At 42.3% G+C, this 23,402-nt stretch overlaps 2 protein-coding genes across 3 annotated transcripts in view; one reads left to right on the plus strand and one right to left on the minus strand.

The window, feature by feature from the left end:
• The window catches only part of LOC135914228 (transmembrane protein 209), a 33,330-nt gene extending 25,405 nt beyond the window's left edge, over positions 1–7,925 (minus strand). The window contains exons 1-7 of one of the 2 annotated variants that reach the window (XM_065446988.1): positions 7,788–7,925; positions 5,633–5,691; positions 5,437–5,568; positions 5,024–5,186; positions 4,353–4,431; positions 2,302–2,383; positions 136–216 (exon numbers count right to left, since the gene is read on the minus strand). In XM_065446988.1, the coding sequence (XP_065303060.1) occupies positions 136–216; positions 2,302–2,383; positions 4,353–4,431; positions 5,024–5,186; positions 5,437–5,568; positions 5,633–5,675 (580 nt within the window). In that variant the 5' untranslated portion in view covers positions 5,676–5,691; positions 7,788–7,925. Of the gene's footprint in view, positions 1–135; positions 217–2,301; positions 2,384–4,352; positions 4,432–5,023; positions 5,187–5,436; positions 5,569–5,632; positions 5,692–7,064; positions 7,394–7,787 lie in introns of those variants that run through there. The other variant, XM_065446987.1, reaches the window with a different exon arrangement.
• A 20-nt stretch (positions 7,926–7,945) lies between these two features.
• LOC135914229 (uncharacterized) lies at positions 7,946–22,614 on the plus strand. Its single transcript, XM_065446989.1, has 6 exons — positions 7,946–8,081; positions 8,903–9,375; positions 10,777–11,061; positions 13,399–13,515; positions 19,119–19,255; positions 21,707–22,614. Exons 1-6 carry the CDS (start codon positions 7,980–7,982, stop codon positions 21,931–21,933), a joined length of 1,341 nt encoding a protein of 446 aa, XP_065303061.1. The 5' UTR covers positions 7,946–7,979; the 3' UTR covers positions 21,934–22,614.
• Positions 22,615–23,402: the final 788 nt, after the last annotated feature.

The raw sequence follows: 23,402 nt of genomic DNA on the forward strand, positions 1-23,402 counted from the left end.
TAAAACCTTCATACACATGCATTTTGTCATGGTGAAAGAAGCTGCCCAATTATATGTTTTAACAGTAAAATTGATATCCTGGAAAATGACCGACTGGATACAAAGCCACAGATATATCATTCTTTCATTACATACCAAAAGAGAGGCTGCGATCGGATTCTTCATGGGCAGCCAGATAGTCGACCAAGCTGCGTTCATCACTTATGTGCCATCTTACTGCATGGATGAAAGAAAGGCGTATATGATATAGAATTCAAACTGCAAGAAAAAGCTTCCCAATTTACTTGGTTAGGAAAACATCATACGTGCATATAACGTACATTTCTTTTGTCTTTTTTTCTTTTAAACGCAGTTCAAGAATGCATCTCACATTACATTCAGTACCATGCTCCAAATAAGGCACAACATTTAATTTTTTTTGCCCGATTTTGAACTTAATAATTTGATGTGGTGATCTCAGCCCTGGGAGGGGGGAGAGGGAGGGGGGCATTTTGTAAGAGTCCACTAAGTGGACTGTCCATTTCGACCGCTGATTGGATGCAGCTGTACGACCGAGGAGGAGACGAGCGACCCTAGCCAATCAGCAGTGGCCGAAATGGACAGTCCACTAGGTGGACACTTACAGAATACTCCCCCTGGTGAAACACAGGAATTTGTGAACTTCTTGAATGGAGCCCGACTCTATTTCTATACTCAAAGGGCAGAGGCAAAAAATTCTACAGTGCCAATAAATGATGCTGTACTGAAAGAAGTTTATCTGAGAAAATGCCAAACACATGAAGTTCAGTTCAGTTCAGTTTATTCAGACATACATTGCTAACATGCTAACAGCAAACTGTTTCCACTTGTGCAATACACCTGATGCACAAAAACTGTGCAGTGGTTTTAAACTGATGATGGACACAGCTGAATTATCATGTTCCTTTTCTTGCAAGAAGTAGGTGTGAGAGCTTCTAGTTTCAATTTGAAGTGTTGCTATATGTTGCCGCTATGTCACCATAAGCTACTGTGGTAGTTTCCAGTGGTAAACCCAGTTACACTATGTTTGAGCTGCTGGCAGCCATTATCACAGCATGACCGTGCTCATGTCAGTAGTGTTGGCTACAATTTCCACCCCAATCGAAATGGTGCTGCTATGGCACATAATCAAACCTGTGACCTTAGGCTCAGTAGCAATGCTGCGATTTTTTGCACGTAGAATGCTAGGTCCATATTATCAGCTGCTTAAAGGGACACTAAGGTGAAAAATGATTTCTTCTGCATCAGTAAATTACCGTTCTACAACACCAAAAACACCACTCTTGCAACGATAAGACGTTTGGTACGCCCGAAAAAGCGCAAGAACGAAATACGGGTGGCGACGCTTACAGAAGTTCCCACACCTAGGGACTGTGACGTCTTGGATTTTGATGGCATCTTCTAGGGCGCACTAATTACATATAGCATTACAGATTGACTACATTGTGTTCTAAAGGAACCAAATATTAAACATGGCAAGTTTCGGGAACCTTTATTTAGTCAACGCGGCCCAAATGCGAAAACATACTTTGGAATCCCTGACGTCACGCTGACGTACCGGCGCTGGGGTTTCGGCACGCAATTCAAGTACTGATACTTGGACCTTCATTTTCTCATCTAATAATCAAACTATTTTTTTTTAAATGACTGCCTGCAGGGTTCTCAAACAATGCTTCATTAGTCTAAACTGATTTATTGTTTCGCTTTAGTGTCCCTTTAAGTTTGCACAGGAACTGTTTTTTCACTTTCACAGTACCTTGTCTTCTCTTCTGGTATAACTTTTTGGAGCATGTGTATCACTATTTAAAAATATAAATTACTGAGTTTTCTACATTTTTATTAGTGATATATGCAGCTGTAACAAAATGATCACACAAGTTTTCCGTGTCTGTACACTCTGCAGTACTTACTGAGAGACAATTGACACAAGCAATGCTTGATAGACAGGACAGTTATCCACTGTCAAACAAAATGTTCTAGGCCAGAGCTCCCAAAGTAACTCCCCAAAGAAGGCTATATCTGCACTGCTCAAGTTCCTAAGGTCTGGAAACCTACCTGACAACACTTTGAGAACACTGCCTGGTACCCTTGGATTGTGTAAGCACTTTTCCTTTGTGCATCTCCCTAGTTTTTTTACCCTTCTCTGTGTACAGTTTAGCAAACCAGAACTAGGTCTAGTTAACCTACCCGCCTTTCTATAGAATTTTTTCCTGCTCCCTTTTAGCAAGAATGAAGTAGAAGTCACAGTGAACTAGAAAAAAGTTGTCAGGGCAGCAGCCAAACCTTTAGGTGAGGAACCACGCCAGCGCAGGCCACCGGAGGCTCCTCCAAGTGGCGAGTCTGAAGACCTATCCGAAAAGCCACTCTAAGCAGAGAAAAGAAAAGAGACCAGCAAACAAATCAGTTCTAGCAACCTGTCAGCAGCAATAAGGTTACAAAAAACAAACTTCAACGAACATAAAAAAAATGAGCAAAGCAAGCCATAAATCCAAAAAAGGTTCCGGTGATAGTTCATTGCCACGTTCTGTCCCTTGCTTCTTAGTTTGCTGTTCACTGGTGCTCGCCAAGTATCCTAGCACACTATTAGATATGCATTGCCGTTACTCAAAGATTACTAGCACAAAGACAGTCAGTGCTCATAAAACAAATACCTTGGAAGATTTCAGTTACTTCAAGCATAGCAATGTTCAATGGTGATGCCAGCAAATAAAGGTGTACTGCAGAGATGAGAAGGATCATAGCTGTCCCGCGAAATTCACGTCCTTGTAGAGGGTTTTTATTTAATGATAATGTCAATAAATCATGTAGGGCCAACTTGCCCAGTTATTTACACTGGTATTTATCATCAATCAATCTTAAAAGGTACAAAAAGCAACATCAACGAAGTTTATACTGTTTCACACTTAGCAGGCAACACTGCAATGTTACTCAAGTAATGCAGTCATAGAAGTCTCACTCCGAGCCTTTTACAATGCAATTTTTTTAAACTGCAATGCCTTCTATAGAATAACTACCTCATATACAGCAAAACATCGTCAATAAAATCCCATTGCGTACCATTTCTCAGCACCTAAGCTCGCGACCGAGAACACAAAAGATGACCCAATACAGTTATGCCTCTTTTTGACCAGTTAATACGTTCCTGGGAAACAAATCTTTCGGCACCAACGTTCAGTACGTTGCCAAACTGCGATTATATGATAGCTTTTCTGACAGATCATATGTGAAGTGGGCAATGTGCAAGGCACAAGCTATCAAGAGCAGTAGGCATCCACTGCAGCACCTCTCCTGCAGTACTTGCTCACCCATGTCACTTGCAAATGCCAGCATACATTTAATTTCCTATTCTGGTACCAGCAAATCTTGCTGCATTCACAACCACCGCCGCCAACCCTACTGCGACAAGCATATTCACCTATCTGTTTCACAGCATGTGTGACATACTACTGATGGAAGCGTACTGCACACTATCAGCAGGCAACAACTCAAACATGCTGCCGTTCTCTGCTCCAGGTGACATGAGCATCATGGTTCGCTTTGGCAGCATTGTATTCCAGTGTCACTCACCAGCTCGATTCTGTTTGAGTTTCCCATCACCTCCTTAGAATACTACATAATATTAGGACGACACAGAGCCCCATCAGATCGGCATATGTTGATGTCTGATGCCACGATTTTCACCGAGTAAGCACGTCAAGCCTTCCTACCAAAATGCCTTGTCTGAGGAAGCCTCTAACCCAGGCCAATTTCAAAGATTGCAAACATAAGCTTGCCAAAGTAGTGAAGAAGTCGAAGCACGTCTTGGGCTACTTGAGCCCAACTAGCTTGGTGTGCATCTTGGCATCTCATGCCACAATGATATACACTGTTTCTTATCACGTAGATGTCAACTACAGTTGTCTTGCAAATTTCTTTACGAGCTCAAATTGTATGTTTTTCTGGTTACATACTTATTAATCAGCACAAAAACAATGGAAGACACCAAAATAGAAGGACACAGGATGAGCGCATGTTTTGTGTCCTTCCATTGCTTTTGCACTGATTAATAAGCATGCATCCTTTCCAACTTGCCAATATTTCTATCTTTTCTGATTACTATGTTGTTTCTCACATTTTCTTACAAAACATCTGAACGAAGTTTTACTGCATACCGCAGCTACAATTCGTGGACTAAAGGTTATGTTAAAGTATTATTTGTGCACCTTTGTGCTTCCAATATGGGACAAACTATGTTTAGGTTGCAAGTGCAAGCAGTGTACTATGGCCGCCGGTTGCAGGAACATGTCACTCTTCTCGTTGCGTGTTATGTCTCATGAATAAGGAAGTGTACCCACCTTGTCGAGGGAAGCATTTGCTCCTGTATAGAACAACCAAGAACTGGATGAAAGGCTAGCATTGCCTCCAAAGCTCGAACTGAAACAGTGAGTATGCCAAGATTTTCGATGTTATCAGAAAGAAAGTAAGAGATCAGATCCATAGTTTTTTCTTCTTGAAGTGTACAAGCAGCCATGAAAAGCTGCTCTCTACTTTTTTTCAAAAGCTGTGTTTTGACTTGGAGCAACAGCAAAAATAGTTTGATTACTGTATGCAACAGGAAAGGTGGCTTTGTCACTGCTTGCAGGAAGACACACTGAATCACTAGCTAACTCAAATTAGAAGCATTTAAAGATGTATGAAATTTAAATTTTTTATCTAACCACTCCAACCATTTATTTTATGACACCTAATTAATGCCTCTCGTCTAAATGAATTCCTGAGCTGCCTTCATCAACTCATCTTTTGGCACAGAACAAAGATTTTTAGGACTGCAGTCTATCACTCTAAAAAGATTTAAAATTCACCTTTGGCATTCCTTTAATTGACACCAAATTTACACATATTAGTAGCCTCAGTCATATTTTGGAGGAAACAAAATGCAAGAGCATTTGGTACCTTCTTTTGCTGCCAATTTTGATGGCAACACAAACTTAATAAAAGGACAACTAAAGCAATGGAGCTAGCATACCCAGCAGAACCCCAACTTGCAGCAGACGTGTCATGTGGAGTCATGACCATTGATCTTGAAAGTGGTGATGAGGTTGCCGAAGGCAGGACAAAGCTATCAAAGCCAGGCCATCTTGTCTCTGGCAGGTTTGGCTGAGGTGGACTTTTTACATTGAACCCAGCGTCTGCAACCCACAAAAATGTTCAGAGCCTGAAAAGCTGCAAAAATTCTAAAATACTGGATGCAGGGACTGACATCCTTCAAGGAATATAATGTTTGTACAAAGCAATATAATGAACAGCAACACCAGTTTATTTTAACAGTAACAAATGCAAAACGTATAATCACTGCACTCTGCCAGTACTGACCTGTTAGGTTGGAACCTAAGTATTACCGCTACCTCGATTATAACAATACACTGAAAAAAAGCTTACCCGTTTCAGAAATGCGGAGTAGCTTCATCTGCTTAGGAGTAATTGGCACTGGCAGCTCCCAAAAGTGAGCCCAGGTGTATGAGGCAATGTACACAAGGGAGTTGCAACAAAGTAGTATGCCCAAGACACACTCTGCATGAAGAAAAGACGGTAGGAATGGTTAGTGCTGAAATATTTGAAGAGTGGATCAACTTACCAGTGTACCAAAGCACTAACCACTCTTCTTCAAAAAACCTCATCACAGACCCTTGGCGCCTGTGCAGACAGAACAGTAAAAGCTCATGAATTAGCAAGGTTTGTAAAATGCAACGATTACACAACCCATTACAGCTACGATGTCAGCGTATCAATGTAGTATCGTTTCCACAGGTTATTTCTGGGTTGTTGAGCCAATCTCTCGTCTTAGAACACACTGACGGGATTTCATTTTTTATTATTACCCATGATTCTTTGAACAACACCAATATCTTTCAGAGTGTATATCATATTACAAAGTGTAAATGGGCCCTATTTGGAATGCAGAGACAAGATAGAACTTAATTTGCATGAGTAACATGTCACTATAGCCTACATGCACGAGGTCGATTTTGGCTGCCGTCAACGGGATGTCAGCGGCATCAGCGCTTTTACATCGGCCTTTTATTTAGTTCGTTGGCACCGCGCGAATTTAGCACTTATATTTATATAAGGGAATGGCCAACGTAAGTTATGTATTTTGTTGTTTAAGGTTCTGAATAATGTTGCAAAAGTCGCGAGGCACTTTTTTAGTTGCGGAGTGCTTTTTTCTCGCAACGATACATTGGATTTTTTACTAGTGCTCCAGGAGGGCACAATTAATCGGCAAACGGAGGCCTCAGGGCTGTGCCCAAGATAATAATAAAGCAGGCAGCACAGGGTCGCAAGGCCACCTAAGGGGCAGTGGGAAGATAAAAACTGAAAGCAGGGCGGTCGATAGCTTCGTGCCGCCGATGCCAGAGCGTGCTTGGGAGTGTCGCGTACTAAATTGGCTGTCTCCTCTATCGGACTGCCAATTTATACACCCCTGGCAAAGTAAAAAAATAAAAATAATAAAAAAGATACCAACTTGTGACGCCAAGTACATACAGCACTACCGCGCCCCACGACTTCTGCAACACCAGTGAGAACCTCACCTGTTATTTAATAAGTGCGCACCGACGGGAAGTTACGCGTTATGTACTGCGCCTTTAAACGTACCAGAAATCTTATTGTTCATGGTAAGATGTGATGATGTTAATTTACATCAATAAGCTAGATTTCTAAAACTTCAAACAGAAAATCGAATCATGGGCGTTTCTCACAGCCGACTGAATCATCGAGCCAAACACGCGAAGTGCAGTCAATGGCAAGTGTCAAAGCCGACAGTTATGGTGAAACCACGTAAAAAAGTAGACTCGCGTATCAATGTGCACGATCGAAGAGAAAAGAGAGTTGATGCACGCTCGTTTCAGTGCTAGATTTCTACGAGTTCCAGCAGAAAATCTAATCGTGGACGTTGCTCACAGACGACTGAATACCCCAGCAAAAAACGCGAAAAACGGTCAATAAAGGCAGCATGACATGTGTCAAAGGCGACAGTTATAGTTCGACCCCGTAAAAAAAGTACTCACATATCAACGAGCACGATCAAAGCGAGAAGAGAGTTGACGCACGCTCTTTTCAGTGCCGGCTTAACTCTTTCCATTGTAGCTTTTCTAGCGAAAATGTCGTCGACCGTCGGGTTTCGGCCATTTATCGTAGAAAGCCGACCGGTCACGCTACCCTGATTGTTACTCATGCTTACAGCTATTTGTAACAATTTCTACCTAATGTTGGGGACTTCGCAAAACGAGTTTCATGTTCATTCCAGCTCTCAAACTCGCCAGCGAACACGACGCCCACGCTTCGACTCGTGCTTCGACTGCTCCATTTTCCTATGCCGCCAAATTTATAGTGATGCTTATTGCGATGCCTTTGCCCACTCACCGAGCTAAAGAGCTCAGATTTGACCAAGTTTTCATCTAGGGACCTTATTGCAGCGCACCCACTAAGCATTGGACTTGACATTTTCTTTCTGTCAGAAATTAAGGCAATATATTTCAAAAATGGTACAAGCAGTGCAAGCGCTTTACAAAAACGAAACCGAAACACAGGTTCGGCGCGTTGCGTGGGTACAAGCCAGGGAAGTTACTGAACACCGTTCGCACAAGATATAGAGAAAGTCTCTATGGTACAAGACATAGTGCATCAAGCTGTCGTGCACAGAGCATCACAGAGGTAGACATCCTTAATAACATACGTTTACTTCCTTTTGCGTTTGTTTCACTCTTTAGCGAACGAAATGCGCGACTTACTTTCTGCGTTGACGGGAGGTCCTTTGTTAGAAGACAACGAAACCAAAACGAGGAGCCCTTTGGCGCGCGTGGTCTACTTCAAGGGGCGATTCCGACAAAGCCAGAAGCTACGCTTCGGCGTAGAAACTGCTGGGCTTTCGGAATTGCCCGCTGTCATCACAGTGGCCTCGAATCCGCAACGCCGCTTGTAACATGAAGGAGCCTCGCAGGGGACATTCTCGGCGCTGTCGCAGCGTTGAATGCCGCAGCGAAAACGCCGGCGAAGAGCACCTCTTCAGGAATCCTCTCAGCAAGGTACGGCACAATTGTTTTCCTTACCTTAGCGTGCAGTCATTAGTTCGTTCATAATTTTGGACCTGTTGTGCTGCCGCCGTTTCTTTGATGGGCAAGCATGATGGCCGTCCTAATAAGAATACAAGACAGAGAGTATACGCACGAATTTTCGTAGCTACTTAAAAAGTGTGCTGAAACCATCGTAAGTGCGATCAGGCTTACTCCGTCATTGTCAGGGCCCCCCTTTCTCTTTTTATTACTTTTTTTTTCGATGGCACAACTATGCAGTAAAGATATCCTCTTTTATCCTTATATATATATATATATATATATATATATATATATATATATATATATATATACACACACACACACACACACACACACACACACGCAAGAAAGAGACAACGAACTTTTTGGAAGATTTCTTTACTTAACATTTTCGGCTGGTCCACCAGCCGAAAACGTTAAGAAACCTTCCAAAAAGTTTGTTGTCTCTTTCCTGCGTATGTTACCTCGGGTCCTGCGTTGAAGAGATTGTGGCAGCTATCGGGCGCAGTGGTACCACGAAGGCGTTTTTCTTCGCTATGGCCGATAGTTTACTATATGCGGGTTCACCATGAGGTTTGACTGTACAGGCTATTACCTCTAGCTGTTACGAGTAAATTTTAATACTGAATAGAATGCGGCAGCGATCGGGCACAATGGTTCCGCGATGGCATTTCTCTTCACTATATATCCGATAGCTTACTATATGCAGGTTCACACGAGGTTATGCTATACAGGCTATCACCTAGACTATCGTTTATTGCTAAATAAACTATGGCGACAATCTGGCGCAGTGGTACCGCGGCCGACGGCGAAGCAAGGATGACGAGGCTGGGCTGCTGGACGCTGAGTACGACGCTGGCCATGAGAGCCACTCACAGCAGCAGGTGCGTGGCAGCCGACGACTCACGGCGGCCAGCAATAACAGCAGCATGGGCAGTACGCCGAAATCTGCGACGAAACCCAACAAAAGCAGCGGGAACAACTGCTCATTGGAGAATTCTGCTTCCTCCACGACGTCGCCGCCACTGCACAAGCCGATAGTGGCAGCCAGCAGCGGCTACGGCCCGCAGGTCCGCATCTCCCTGCCAGAGGAAGACCTGAGCACCAGGACCAAGCAGCAGAGGCGCGCTGTGACCCACCAGCAACAACAGGTGGGCTGTGTGGACAGATCCGAGGCGCCTGCTGTGCCGCCCAGACCCACGTCGTGTCAGCCCCCACAGCAGCCCAGCAAAACACGGTCGTTGTGTCCTGCTGAAAGAGCTCGGTACGTATACACGCAGAGGTCCCCATAGTATAGTATTCAACAAAGCATCACTGCAGCTTAAAAAGAGTGCCAGGATTATGCAGGGCTGCATGCAATGTTGCCCCGAAATGGCGAACAGAAAGCGAGCTCACTATATTTATGAAATACATTGTTACATGTGCACAATATGCTTACAGCATGTGTGCTGCACATACATACAACTTACACGCACGCGTTAGACGCAGCCAACAAGCAAACATGCTCGATATCCCTTCAATGAAGTTCTACAAGAGTCCGCCAGGTGGCAATCGCACTGGATTTAGTTCCAGTGGGGGCCTTCAACTTGTCATCCTGGACTTCCCAGGACTGCCTGAGGTGCTGCTTCCAGCCAATGAATAATGGCATACTCAACACCTCAGGCAGTTCTGGGCAGTCCAGGTCGACAAAGAAAACATGCGACTCTAGATTTAGCGGCAAATAGACCTTGCGGCCTTTCCCATTGAAGGGACCAACATTTGACAGTGCTGGAGATCTACAACTTCCCTTTGGAAAGTAACAACCATGTGCACTTGCTTCCTGCAGGTTATTTCTGCGCAACCAATCAGAGATGCTTCACCGCTATCCAGTCTAATACATGGCAGTGCCCGTCAGGTTTCTCTTGAAATAATGTGTATTCCAGCAATCACATATGGAACTTGAATGGAAGCTTGCATGATTACATGATTTACTTGCATGATTATGCTCTTGATTGGCTATCACCTGCACTCCAATGCTACATGTTAAAAAGATTGCAAATGGGCTAATCATTAAAAGCAGGAGCAACCCTACTTTAGCTTGCTGCAAGGCAAGGAGTGCATTACATGTGGCACTACCACACTTGTGCCATACTGCTTGGTGGCAAACTAGAAATACTAAGTTGTTTTATTGAGTACCAATAATGAAAGTGGGTGCATTACATTTTGTCGACAGCTAGGGCCCTCAAACCCTTTGTGTACATGGATGGGACAGGGTGGGCACTGGTTTTAAAGCAACGCTTTCTTTGGATTTTCCTTTCACTTCGCATGGACAGGTGTCTGGCCGAGTAAGCTGGGCCAATTCCAGAGACCGTTTCATCAAAGGTATCAACTTGTGGGCCAATACTGACACCAGTGCACAACATATGTCCTTGCAAGCATTTTAACATTGTTTTCAGTGTGGGCTGATCCTGGAGGCAGTGCAGTGTCACAGCATTCGCATGTTTCATAGCATTTAACCAGTATAGTTAACCAATAAGTGTCCCCAGCAGCATATATCTCAGCACGCCTACCAGGATGTTTGAGTTTGACAATTATCCTCCAGTAGTTTCTGCGCAACTTTTTTAATGAAAGCTTGAAAATCTGCTCATGTACATATTGGCAGATGTGGCGAACATGGTTCCTGCAGGTTGGCATTCCCGGGCTGCCACAACCAAGAGACAATGTCCAGCCACTCACCAACCAGGGTTCTTACACAGAGCCCTGCTAGAGCCATGGGCGTTCAGTCACTGGATGCCCTGCTTGGCCAGCTCTGTTCGGGCAACTGTAAGATCTCCATGAAAGTAAAGGACAAGGATGGCAAGGTGCACAAAGACAAAGACATCAAAGTCCACAAGGATGACGACAGCAAGGCACTTGCCCACAAAAGCAACGACATCTGTTGCATGAAAGAGGCGACTCCATGCAGCCAAAGGTGTTTTCTTTTTTTCCATTGCTATGGCAGCAACTGCACTTGCAAACTGTTCTAAACCACAATACTTAGTACATGCATTAAAGTCTAACCTCGTTATAACGAATTTGCACTCAACACATAATTACCTTCATTATACCTGATTTTTTTTGTAAGCATATATTTGTTACTTGCTGAAAGAAATTTTCTATATTTACTTCATTATATCAGTTTGTGCATATCAAGGTTCGACTGTAATCTGATGGGGACTGCTAAGTTGCCACTGCTTATACAGTAAAAGTCCTTCAAGATTTTAAGCTGCAAATATTTTTGTAGGGACAAAAAAATTGGGCTGCTGAGCACTGTGAATCACACATCAACCCTTGTTTGTGAAGATTACAGTGCAATTTCAATGTAAAAAAATCTTTAATTTTCGTGTATTAGCAGGTCCAAAATGTTAGAAGTGAGATTAATGGTAAGAACGATCTTGCTGAAGCAAATGCATTATTATTACATTGATCACATAACTCTTGTGCATAGTTTTTACTCATAGTTGAATGAATGCTGTACTTTTGCATGAAAAAAAGCTTTAATTTCTGAAGAATGGCAGGTCCAAAGTATTAGAAGTGAGGTTAATGGGTATGAAGGATTTTGCTGAAATAGTTGCGGTAGTACGAATATTAACCATGTAACTAGTGCATATTTTTTAACATGGTTGAATGAATGCTGTGCTTACCAAACATTTTACTAGCTTTCTGCTTAACGAGTGTACCAGGCACCACCTTCATAGAAGGGTTTGGGTGCGAGCTAGTTGGTACAGGTTATTCATTTCAAACAGCGCCTAAAAACACACGGACAAGGAAGAGCACAAGGAACAGCGCTGGTCCTGTGCTCTTCCTTATCTGTGTGTTTTTTGGTGCTGTTTAAAATAAATGACCACTTTCATTTATGCATGCCATTCTCGCTAGCATTATGTCCATTAAGACTGTAGAAATCTTTATGTCCCTGTTTGTTAGAAACCCTTTAAGAAAAGACTGCCTACAAGCAGTCCTTTCTTAAAGGGACAATAAAGAGAAAATGAGGTTAAAATAAGCTAAACTGTATCGGCAAACTGCCCTTTTAGAATACCTAAATAGCCACTCTTACCACAACAGGAGGCTTGGTAAGTCAGAAAATACACAAAAGAAGTCACAGTTTTGCCTGAAAGGCGAAGCATCAATTGTTATAGCAGATTAGTACACAGCTATATGAAGTAAGGATTGTAGTTTTATCGGCCGTATAAAATTGTAAACATTCATTTACAAACTAAATTAACAAGCATGGTGTCATGCATGCACAAGCAGACATGAACACATCTCACTTGATGACCACGCACACTGGCTGTCAACACGCTGCAGTGAGAAAACGTGGATGCAGCAGCGAGCGAATTGACCTCGCACTTCCTCTCGCTTCTACATGAACTAAGCACAAAAACACAGCGCACACGAAGCTATCGGCACTCGGCGCACTCTGTGCCCATCACAGATCGCTTTCAATATAGGACTTGCGCGGCCACACACGCAGCCACCACCGGAGCAGAACGCCCGCTCGTCCCCCAGTGCCTTGTGCACAATGGAAGGCAGCGCGCTTTGTCCACGCTTTCCTCCCTTGCATTTGCAAGATTGAGTCACCATTGTCGGCTTACCTTCGCATGCTTTCACTCGCATATACAGCATGCGGCAACAATGTTATCTCCCTTGTACTTTGTAAGGAACATCATGGCAACAACGATGGCAGCTATGCACTTGGAGTGTTCATATAACTGTTGTCACAATAAAACAAAAGACGGCACCGCTGCCTTGAAATTCTCATGCCACCTTGCTGTGGCGTCATTGATTTTGACGGTCTCTACTCAGGTTTAGTTAATGTTCTATTGGAAAATATGGACTGCATTGTATTCATTTTCTAAGAGAGCCAAAGATTGAAATTGGCAAGTTTCAGGAACTTCTACTGAGCAACAACAGTCCAAGTACAAAAAATTCTTTGAAGTCTGTGACATCATCGCACACACGCACCAGCACTGTGGTTTCGGCACAAAACTTAAATATTGCAGTTATACCTTCATTTTCTCTTCTATTAATCAACTTCTTATCACAAAGTTCACAAAACTAGATTTTAAATAACAATTAACATTCTAAACCGATTTAGTGTATATCTTTAGTGTCCCTTTAACCCTTGACATATTTTGGCAATGCTTACTGCAGTCACTGGAATACCTAGCAGTCATCAGTCAGTTCTTTTCCTAACTTTACAACTGATGTGATGATCCACTTGTCACGCGTATTCTACATTTGCTTGTCTGCCTGCTTGTCTCTTCTGCAGTCACTTTCCTACCAGCTTCCCAACCAGCATAGAGGTCCTCATGACAGTGAATCACTCATGCACAACGCATCGATCACTATCGGAACGAAGCCTGCAGCGCGACAGCTCAATGGTTAGGTAATGTATGCACTTGCTTCTGCACAAACCAAGGCCAATCTGAATTCCATCCCTTTGTGGGAGCAAGGAGTGTGGTCTGATTGGCTGAACTGGGGAAGCATGTGAGACGGTTAAATGTAGTGATGAGAGTCATGAACGACACTAGCTGTCAATGGGAACAACATGCCCTGTGGCCTCAGATCAGTAGAGGCAGCGGTCTCAGACAGCATACCTCTGCAATTGAATGTGACATCAGAAGGCAGACTCACCAGACCATGCTATCCACAGTAAAAAAAAGAAAATTTGATCCCAAGAATTTAACGTCTATGATTGCACTTTAATGACATTTTCAACTTGTTTTCTGTTTGTGGTAGATAAAGGATTGAACCCTTTAAATCCTAGAAAAAATATTAGCAAGCATCAGAGCGCCCCAGATAGTTTATTATAAAGAATGCTTCTATGAACCACGTTCAGCTTCACTATGCACGAGGCGGGTGCGTCATGACATCATGATACACTGGCTCACTCTTTTTCTGCAGTCGCTGCGGCAGCTACACATAAGTGCAGCCAGAAATGCAGCACTTTTGTGAATTTTTTCTATGGACAATGTCATCATACCTAGCCTTTGTACTACACGTCAGCAAATTTTGCTCTATGTCGTGACCTCACTATACTGACGATGTAATGTCCACCACTTTGAGACCAACTTTATAATTAAATTAAGCTATCTTATGTTTCACAACCTTTACACTTGCTAAGTATCATCCTTTTACACGCATGAGATGTGTGGTAGAGTTTCTACAACTTCAAGAATGTGTAAGTATTCCTTAAACCCTGTAATGCCAAAACATAGTTGACCTTTTGCACTTTTGGCAATGAAGAGTGCATTTGCACTCACGCAAAAAACAATGAAATGTTATTTTAGTTTATACCTAATTAGTACAGTAAATAATTACTGATTGGTTTTCTGAACTATTCGTAACTGAAAACTTACTCTCAATATCGCTACTAATAGCGCAGTTTTCCTTCCTTAACCCTTTCTGGTTCGAATTTTATCACTGAAGAAATTTATTGTCCTTGACAACATTTCAGAGGCTCTTCTCATAAATTGTAAATTGGAGGCACTGAATGGTCATCTTAAGTCCTTAATTCGCTATCGCAACTACATGAAGTATAGCCACAAAATGTTTGAGGACCATTTTTATTCACCCAAGGCAAGTCCAAAACTCGGCTTATGACGGTGCATGGACATTTGCAAAATATCAATAACTACATTTATGTAACACCAAATTGACATGTAATTACTAATTAACGTTGCTGACACTGAGATTTTTTCTCAGAGTACTTTTTTGTTAGTTTTGCTATATTGGTCATTTGTGGAATTTTCATATAGCAGGATATATATCATACTGTATATATACTGTAATGCTGTATATATAGTATTCGGCTTTAACTCAGGAAGAGGACCTTAGTGTTGAAGCAATGAATGACAATCTTATGGGCATCATTAAGGAGTGAGCAATAGAAGTCGGTGGTAACTTGGCTAGACAGGATATCAGTAAGCTATTGCAAGAGACGAAAGATCTGATTAAGAAACGCCAATGTATGAAAGCCTCTAACCCCACAGCTAGAATAGAACTGGCAGAACTTTCCAAGTTAATCAACAAGCGTAAGATAGCTGACATAAAGAAATATAATATGGATAGAATTGAGCATCCTCTCAGGAATGGAGGAAGTCTCTAAAAGCAGAGAAGAAGAAACTACGAATAGGCAAGAATCAGATGTATGCGATACGAGACAAAGCCGGCGTTATCATTACTAATATGGATGAGATAGTTCAAGTGGCTGGGGAGTTCTATAGAGATTTGTGCAGTACCAGTGTCACCCACGACAATAATGGAAGAGAGAATAGTCTAGAGGAATTTGAGATCCCACAAGTAACGCCGGAAGAAGTAACGAAAGCCTTAGGAGCTATGCAGAGGGGGAAGGCAGCTGGGGAGAATCAGATAACAGTAGATTTGTTGAAAGATGGTCGGCAGATTGTTCTAGAAAAACTGGCCACCCTGTATACGCAATGCCTCATGACCTCGAGCGTACCGGAATCTTGGAAAAACGCTAACATAATCCTAATCCATAAGAAAGGGGACGCCAAAAACTTGAAAAATTATTGATCGATCAGCTTACTGTCCGTTGCCAACAAAGTATTTACTAAGGTAATCGCCAATAAAATCAGGAACACCTTAGGCTTCTGTCAGCCAAAGGACCAGGCAGGATTCCGCAAAGGCTACTCAACAATAGACCATATTTAAACTATCAATCAGGTGATAGAGAAATGTGCGGAATATGACCAACCCTTATACATAGCTTTCATTGATTACGAGAAAGCGTTTGATTCAGTCGAAACCTCAGCAGTCATTGAGGCATTGTGGAATCAGGGTGTAGATGAGCCGTATGTAAAAATACTGAAAGATATCTATAGCGGCTCCACAGCCACCATAGTCCTCCATAAAGAAAGCAACAAAATCCCAATAAAAGAAGGCGTCAAACAGTGAGATACGATCTCTCCAATGCTGTTCACAGCGTGTTTACAGGAGGTATTCAGAGACCTGGATAGGGAAGAATGGGGGACAAGAGTTAATGGAGAATGCCTTAGTAACTTGCGATTCGCTAATGATATTGCCTTGCTTAGTAACTCAGGGGACCAGCTGCAATGCATGCTCACTGACCTGGAGAGGCAAAGCAGAAGGGTGGGTCTAAAGATTAATCTGCAGAAAATTAAAGTAATGTTTAACAGTCTCAGAAGAGAACAACAGTTCACGATAGGTAGCGAGGCACTGGAATTGGTAAGGGAATACATCTACTTAGGGCAGGTAGTGACCGCGGATCCAGATCATGAGACTGAAATAATCCGAAGAATAAGAATGGGCTGGGGTGCATTTGGCAGGCATTCTCAGATCATGGACAGCAGGTTGCCATTATCCCTCAAGAGAAAAGTGTGTAGCAGCTGTGTCTTACCAGAACTCACCTACGGGGCAGAAACCTAGAGGCTTACGAAAAGGGTTCTACTTAAATTGAGGACGACGCAACATGCTATGGAAAGAAGAATGATAGGTGTAACATTAAGGGGGGATAAGAAGAGAGCAGATTGGGTGAGGGAACAAACACTAGTTAATGGCATCTTAGTTGAAATCAACAAAAAGAAATGGGCATGGGCAGGGCATGTAATGAGGAGGGAAGATAACCGATGGTCATTAAGGGTTACGGACTGGATTCCAATAGAAGGGAAGTGTAGCAGGGGGCGGCAGGAAGTTAAGTGGATGGATGAGATTAAGAAGTTTGGAAGGATAATAACATGGTCACAATTAGCACATGACCGGGGTAGTCGTAGAAGTATGGGTAAGGCCTTTGCCCTGCAGTGGGCGTAGCCAGAATTATATATATATATATACATATATATATATATATATGTGTGTGTGTATTGTAGCGAAGAGGAATGCCCGGCGCCGCAGCCACATCGCCCGGTAGGCACGAGCTCGAGATTTGCCTGACCTGCTGCTCTGGTTGAGACACACTGCCTGCTGCTGTCTTGTGCTGTATTCCTATTAGATTCTGGTGGAGGTGCTACGGTTTTCCCCAACCTGGAATTAAACACCTGAACTCTGCCATCCGCCATGCATATATATATATATAGACACACATGCACACACCTCTTTACCTTTATCCCTAGTTTTTTACGCCTTGGTACTTGACCACCATGGATAACCAGCCTGTCCAAATCCTACAGGAATCATTGCTCCAGAAAGGGGTTAGTGAGAATTCATGAAACATAATTTTGAACAACTTATGAGAGCATATACTAGCATATACACAGTGCAGCGTACATGTTGGGCATTACAGGTTTAACCCTGTAACGTGAATCAACACAGCAGTGTGAAGCACTGTCCTAGTTCTGTTTTAAGTCACAGAGGCACATATCATGTTCACAATAAGGCTTTAAGTAGAAGATGGATGGGAAAAAAATTATGGGGTTTTGTGTGGCAAATTCACAATCTGATTATGAGGCACGCCAAAGTGGGGGACTCTGGAAATTTGGACCGTCTAGAATTCTTTAACGCGCACCTAAATCTGGGTACATAGGTGTTTTCGCATTTCACCCCCATCAGAATGCAACTTCCATGGCTGGGATTCGATCCCGCGACCTTGTTCTTAGCAGCCCAACACATTTTTAACAAGGAGAGATGGGCTAGTTGGTGGTCGATATTCAAATGCATCATGTAACCGCGCAAACAACAAAGGACAAAGAAGGAAACACACAGGACAGGCGCAGATGTCCACGCCTGTCCTGTGTGTTTTCTTCTATGTCCTTTGTCCTTTGTGCGGTTACATGATGCAGCCCAACACCATAGCCACCAAGCAACCACGGCGAGTAAAATAGATGGGATCCAACGTTCTGTAATAGGGTGACAGATGGCACAGCACTGCGTGCTGCTCGCCATCCACTTGACAGCAACATTATCATTAGCATTGATGCGTGCAAGTTCTGAAGTTTGTCTCGGCAGGACTTTTTTCGATGTCCTGGTACGTTTGTTAGGTATAAACTGTGGTGCCAAACTACCTTGCTAAATCGTGGTAAAATACATTTGCAGTACAGATAGGATTATTAAATGTTTAAAGTATACAACTGTAAATTTTGTTAAATTGTGGTTCAGCTATGACAGTAAATTATGCTGACTTCTTTATGTATCTATAACATTGGTGACTTGAATACAAAGAAAGGATTCATTACATCATGCATTTGTTTTTTGTGAATGGGTTGCATGGTACACTTTGACACACTAGGCTCCAAGAATACCAGCGCTAGAAAATGCTTACAAATCCATGTTGCAATCAAGTCATCAGTAAATTTTGTGCTTAGAACCAGTTTATTCACGCAACTATGTTTCAATATTGTCTCAGTGCACTGCATATAATAAATGAAAGAAACAAAATTAGGTATCCATAATACACTGAATGAGCATGCCTTCATGTAATAGAATAATGAGGCTAAACCATACTGTACAAGTATAATGTGAACAGAGCCAATTGGTGAATGCCTGTCCCCGTATTAAGATTGGCCACAGCTTCAATACCAGCCAGAAAGCACTAAATGATGTGCATGTCAAACTTCACACCCTGTGTTACATGTGGGTCATTTGAATGCACCAATCTTATCCAAGTCATGGCAAGGTCCTCCTACCAGTCTTCTAGCCATAGCACGAAATATTAAACTAAAGTACACTCTCAACTATGTGTTCAAAAATAACTCTGGCTATTTTTGTCCGTAAAACAAATTCTCTTTCAGTACTAAGACAGTTCTGTTTTCACCATGATTGCTTTTGTGGCCAGTGAGAGCCATAGAAGCATTGAAGGTTGAGCTAGTTCATATGTGTATATTGTGGCTAAACAGTGCAAGGAAACACACTAAGGTGAAAAGGGAACAAAACAAGGAGCAGTGCATATTGCAACTGCTCCCACTACTTATGCCACGCCACTATTCAGTACACACAGTGGCACAGGGAATTGCGTGCTTGGTTAGGTTTTGTATGTAGATAACACCCCAAACTTCATTGTGCTTTTCTCTGCAGTGTGGTGCACTCCAAACCAGGCCACCAAGACATCATCTCCATCCCCAAGTCCCGCTTCATCGTTGTGGCCGCACTACTTACCTTTGTGATGGTGGCTTGCTTTTGCATCACCATCTACTCTTTCTCGGTGCCTGCAGGTGAGTTTTCTTTATGCCATGCTTGATGCTGAATGCATGCTTGAGCGTAGTGCCAGGAGTGGTAAGAGTTGATTGTTGGGCTAGTTGGATTTCCATAACTGAACTAGCAACTTAGTGCAATAGAAAAGCGGTATGCTTGCATGCATTAGCTTGTTGCAGAAAGTCGCGCTAACGTTTGAGAATACTGGCGCCAACAGCCACTAAAGGAAGTTCAGTTAGTGGACTGAAATGTGAATGTGCACAGTTAACAAAAATTTCACTTGCTCAAAAAGGCTAGAGCTTCAGAAGTCACACACACCACTTGCATTTCACAATACTGAAATCGTTTTTGTGTTTGTGGTAGCCAGCTGTGATCATGACCAAAGGCACACATCTGCTACGACTGCAAGACTGTGACTTAACTACACAGTAGACTTCAATTAGTTGGACTCCGGTTAATTCGATTTTTTGGTTACTTCTATCCTGACCAAAGGTCCTGGCCGGCGCCCATGTAAATCTATGGGCCCAAACTTATGTTATTTCAATTCTAAAATTGGCCTTCGCCAAATGATTAAAACTTACCAGTCAGCATTCACCTGCGTGACCCCTATGGTGACTCCAATAGCTGCTCCTTTAGTGACAGCATGTCTCGGCAGAGCTCAGGAGACAGTGAATCCGTTGAACGTATGTCAAACCTCTTGCCAAAAACACCTATTCTTGGTCTGGCCTTGGAAGGTTTTTCAAGCAATAACTGTAGTTTGAAATGTCTGATTACAGTATTTACCTCACTTTAATGCACACTTCTTTTTTCCCCAAGAAACCTGGGCCAGCAATCGCCTTTGCGGCAATCGTATGCTTTGACACACATGATGTACTGTGGCAAAGCTGACTCTAGGAAACCAGCCGCCATAGCGCAACACATTAGACCCTTGCCCATTTATTAACACAATAGCATTAAGGGCCCCGTGTCGCACAAAATCTGGCGTCGGCGTCCCGAGTCTTGCATCCAGCGTCAGACGTCACTATGGCAAAAATAGAACTAATCTTTTACCACCAAAGTTGCTCATACCTTGCCTTTCATTCTTTACAAAGTTATTCCTTAGAATTTTGAGAAGGGCAACTTACAAACAAACGTAATGGAAAAAAAAAACACTGACAGCGCATATTTTTTATGCTATCGCTTCTCAGACTGAAATATTAAATGCGCGAAATAATAACAGGAAATCGACCTATGCAAGTGGCCCCGTTCCTACCAGAAAGCTTGCCTTCGTGCATGGCGTTCACCGCCAGCGCTTCCCAGTAAATGTTACGGTTACATAAGCTGCAGTTGCCAGGAAGCATGAAAAGCAGTCAGGAGTCTTTGAGTGCTATCGCGTTCCACTCTTAAAAGGCGAAGCTGAAGCGTCCTCTAACTTTTTTTGCTAGGGACTGAGTGCACGTTAGATTTCTACTTTGTTTAGGAGCTTTAATATCATTTCTACATTGGTTTTGTACTTTGGAAACATAGAAAGTGGGTGCAGTGCGCATTTGATTACGGGGAGTGTTAGAATCAGGCAAATGCTGTCAAATGAAGCAGTGGTGTGTTTTGGCATTTTTTTTCTGCATCTTCTTTAATTCTACCCTCTGCATAATTCAAATTTTGTTGGTTGCATCAGGGTTGAATTAACAGAAGTCAACTGTATATGTAAATTACAAATGCCTAGACGCTGTTGCAAATGCTCGCATTTTAAAATTTTCACAGTTTAAAATTATCACAGCTCACGAAATTTATAGGCGTCGACTTTTGCAGGAGTTTTATTACATGAACAGGAAAAACGATCTATCCCTTGTTAAATTATCATGTTTAGAAGAACGTGTCCCCTCACGTTTCACAAGAAACACAGAACCCTGGACTGTGCACCATTTTAGGACTAATTACAGCTCACAAATGCTAAAAAACAACTTACCAAGGCTTTTAAATGCTTACAACAAATCTGGCATTGATATATATGCCCTTACCCCATCAGAATTTTCTCGACTAATTCAGTGTGACTAATATTAATGTTTATATGGCCAGCTATTTGAGAAGTGCAGATTAGATGAGTTTATAGCTTTTTGTTCACATTTATATTACATATATATGTGTATATATGTTTTTTTTTTTGTCTGTCATATGTGAAACGTTTTGTAGCTTCTTTACGCACAACTACTCACTTTTTATGCATTCTTGCAAAACTGTGTATATTTTTTTTTTTTTGGTTAAAAACACGCGGCAGCTCCGCGCTGCCCATGTCTTGTGGTCATAGGGGGCAGGGTGTTTTTTCAAGCTGCACTTGCAGCTTTTCTTTCCTGTCTCCCCCAATCTATTGGAAATAAAGATATATTCATATTCATATATTCATATTCATATTCATATTTTTCGTAATAGGTTCACTTCAAACTTCAAACAGTCAGCACTGTGAACCATTGTACAAGCTTTCGCTTTCATTTCAGAGCACAACCACTTGCATGGAAATGAATCCACCAAATCAGCAAGCCCAAGCCAGAATGTGCAATCTTCGTCGACTTCAGCTATCACTGGCAATACCACTACAGTCACCATTCCAGCTGCCACATCAGCTGCACCTCGAATAGTGCAAGCCCAGTACGACGCCCTACTGCAACATCAACGGACAGACAGTAATGGTCTGTCAAGACGGCCACGTGTTGTGATCTTGTAGTCTAGAATGCCATTTAACTCTGGAAATTTGTTGTTTAACAGGGAGAACAATCTATTTATGGGGAAAGACTGCTTTATGAATTAGTTAAAGCACGTGCAAGGAAGGGCGAAGTGGTGGGGTGTAGGAGAGGAATCCACTATCATGCTTCCGTACAGAAGACCTGCAGTGCTTCACTATTGATGAGGAAGGTTGTTGCCACTACAATTGTACAGCTTGCAAGATGTCAATAACACAAACCCCAGCACTCTTGGCTGGTTCTTAAGAGATGCATGAACATAAAGTAGAAATAACTTCGACATCAGTGTTCCCATAACAATGGAAGTGGAACGATTTCACTGTGAATGATCTAGACACGATTACAGGTGCAAGAACCTTCATTTGTGATACATAAGGCGCGTCAGAAATCCGCACATCAGTTATGAATAATGTTAAAGTACTATTCATATGTCTTACATAGCTACAGCAGCTATCTATGGTTGTGTCATGAGCATTTCTAGTGACTTTTTACCCAGAAGGGCTACGTGCAAGCATTTCTACGGAAATGTCTTCAAATAGCGCAGTGCTTCTTTCCTCCAAGCTTTTATGCATAAATCCACATTCTGTACGCAACCAACGAGACTTGCACATGAAGTTGATGCTGCGTTGGGAATAATGATTAAAACACTTTTTGAAGTCTTTGTATTCACCTGCTTACATTGCCATCTTGAAGAGACGCAGAACCTGGCTTTACTGATTACTGCTTTGGAATACTCTGCTTATTTAAGGAAAGGGATTACATTTTTTTCCAGAGACAACTTCCACTAAACGCCAAACATTTCTGTTTCATTTTCTCTCACACCCAAACCACGAAAGCGATGACGCGATTGAGTAAAGACCAAAATTTTGCAATCTTCTCAACAGTACTGGTCCTGTTTCAGCAAGAACAGCCACTTCACATCTTCACAATTGCAGCAGGCAATCAAAGTTTAGACATTCAAGCTTCCATCTTCATGCTTAAGTGATGATGGCTGTGAGGAAAAGATTGCATGAAGTCCAAGATTTCATCTTACAATCTTGGTCTTGTTTTGGCAAGAAAAGCCAAGAAGATTGGCCAAGCTGAAATTAATTTCTAGCATGTTATGCAATTCCTTTTATGACAATTTTTTTACCATCAACAAATTGGATAGCTCTGGCCAGCCACTACAACTTTTTGTCACTTTACATTTCATTGCTTTATGTACCTGAAAATGTTGCAGCACGTCTTTCTCTTTCACAATTTTTACCGGTTGTACTAAACTTTTGTGCCTAGGTATTCTTAAAGGGGCCCTGAAACACTTCTTGAACATAGCAAGATGATGTTGCCAATCTGTTAATAAGGCTTCTGTGAATATGTGAGCCAAGTATTATTGCACCACATGCAGGATTTAGTTTATAATCTTGCGTCAAAAGCAATTAAAAACCACTTGCTCCCGCTTTCACAATTTCATCAT

The sequence above is a fragment of the Dermacentor albipictus genome, chromosome 6 (assembly GCF_038994185.2).
Source record: "Dermacentor albipictus isolate Rhodes 1998 colony chromosome 6, USDA_Dalb.pri_finalv2, whole genome shotgun sequence".
NCBI lineage: Eukaryota > Metazoa > Arthropoda > Arachnida > Ixodida > Ixodidae > Dermacentor > Dermacentor albipictus.

Bases quoted from the DNA above. Each gene is read 5' to 3' on its own strand.
- LOC135914229 (XM_065446989.1), top strand. From the start codon at position 7,980: ATGAAGGAGCCTCGCAGGGGACATTCTCGGCGCTGTCGCAGCGTTGAA. The intron at 9,376-10,776 runs GTACGTATACAC...TGGTTCCTGCAG, and splicing joins TGTCCTGCTGAAAGAGCTCG to GTTGGCATTCCCGGGCTGCC. The intron at 13,516-19,118 runs GTAATGTATGCA...TTTTCTCTGCAG, and splicing joins CGCGACAGCTCAATGGTTAG to TGTGGTGCACTCCAAACCAG.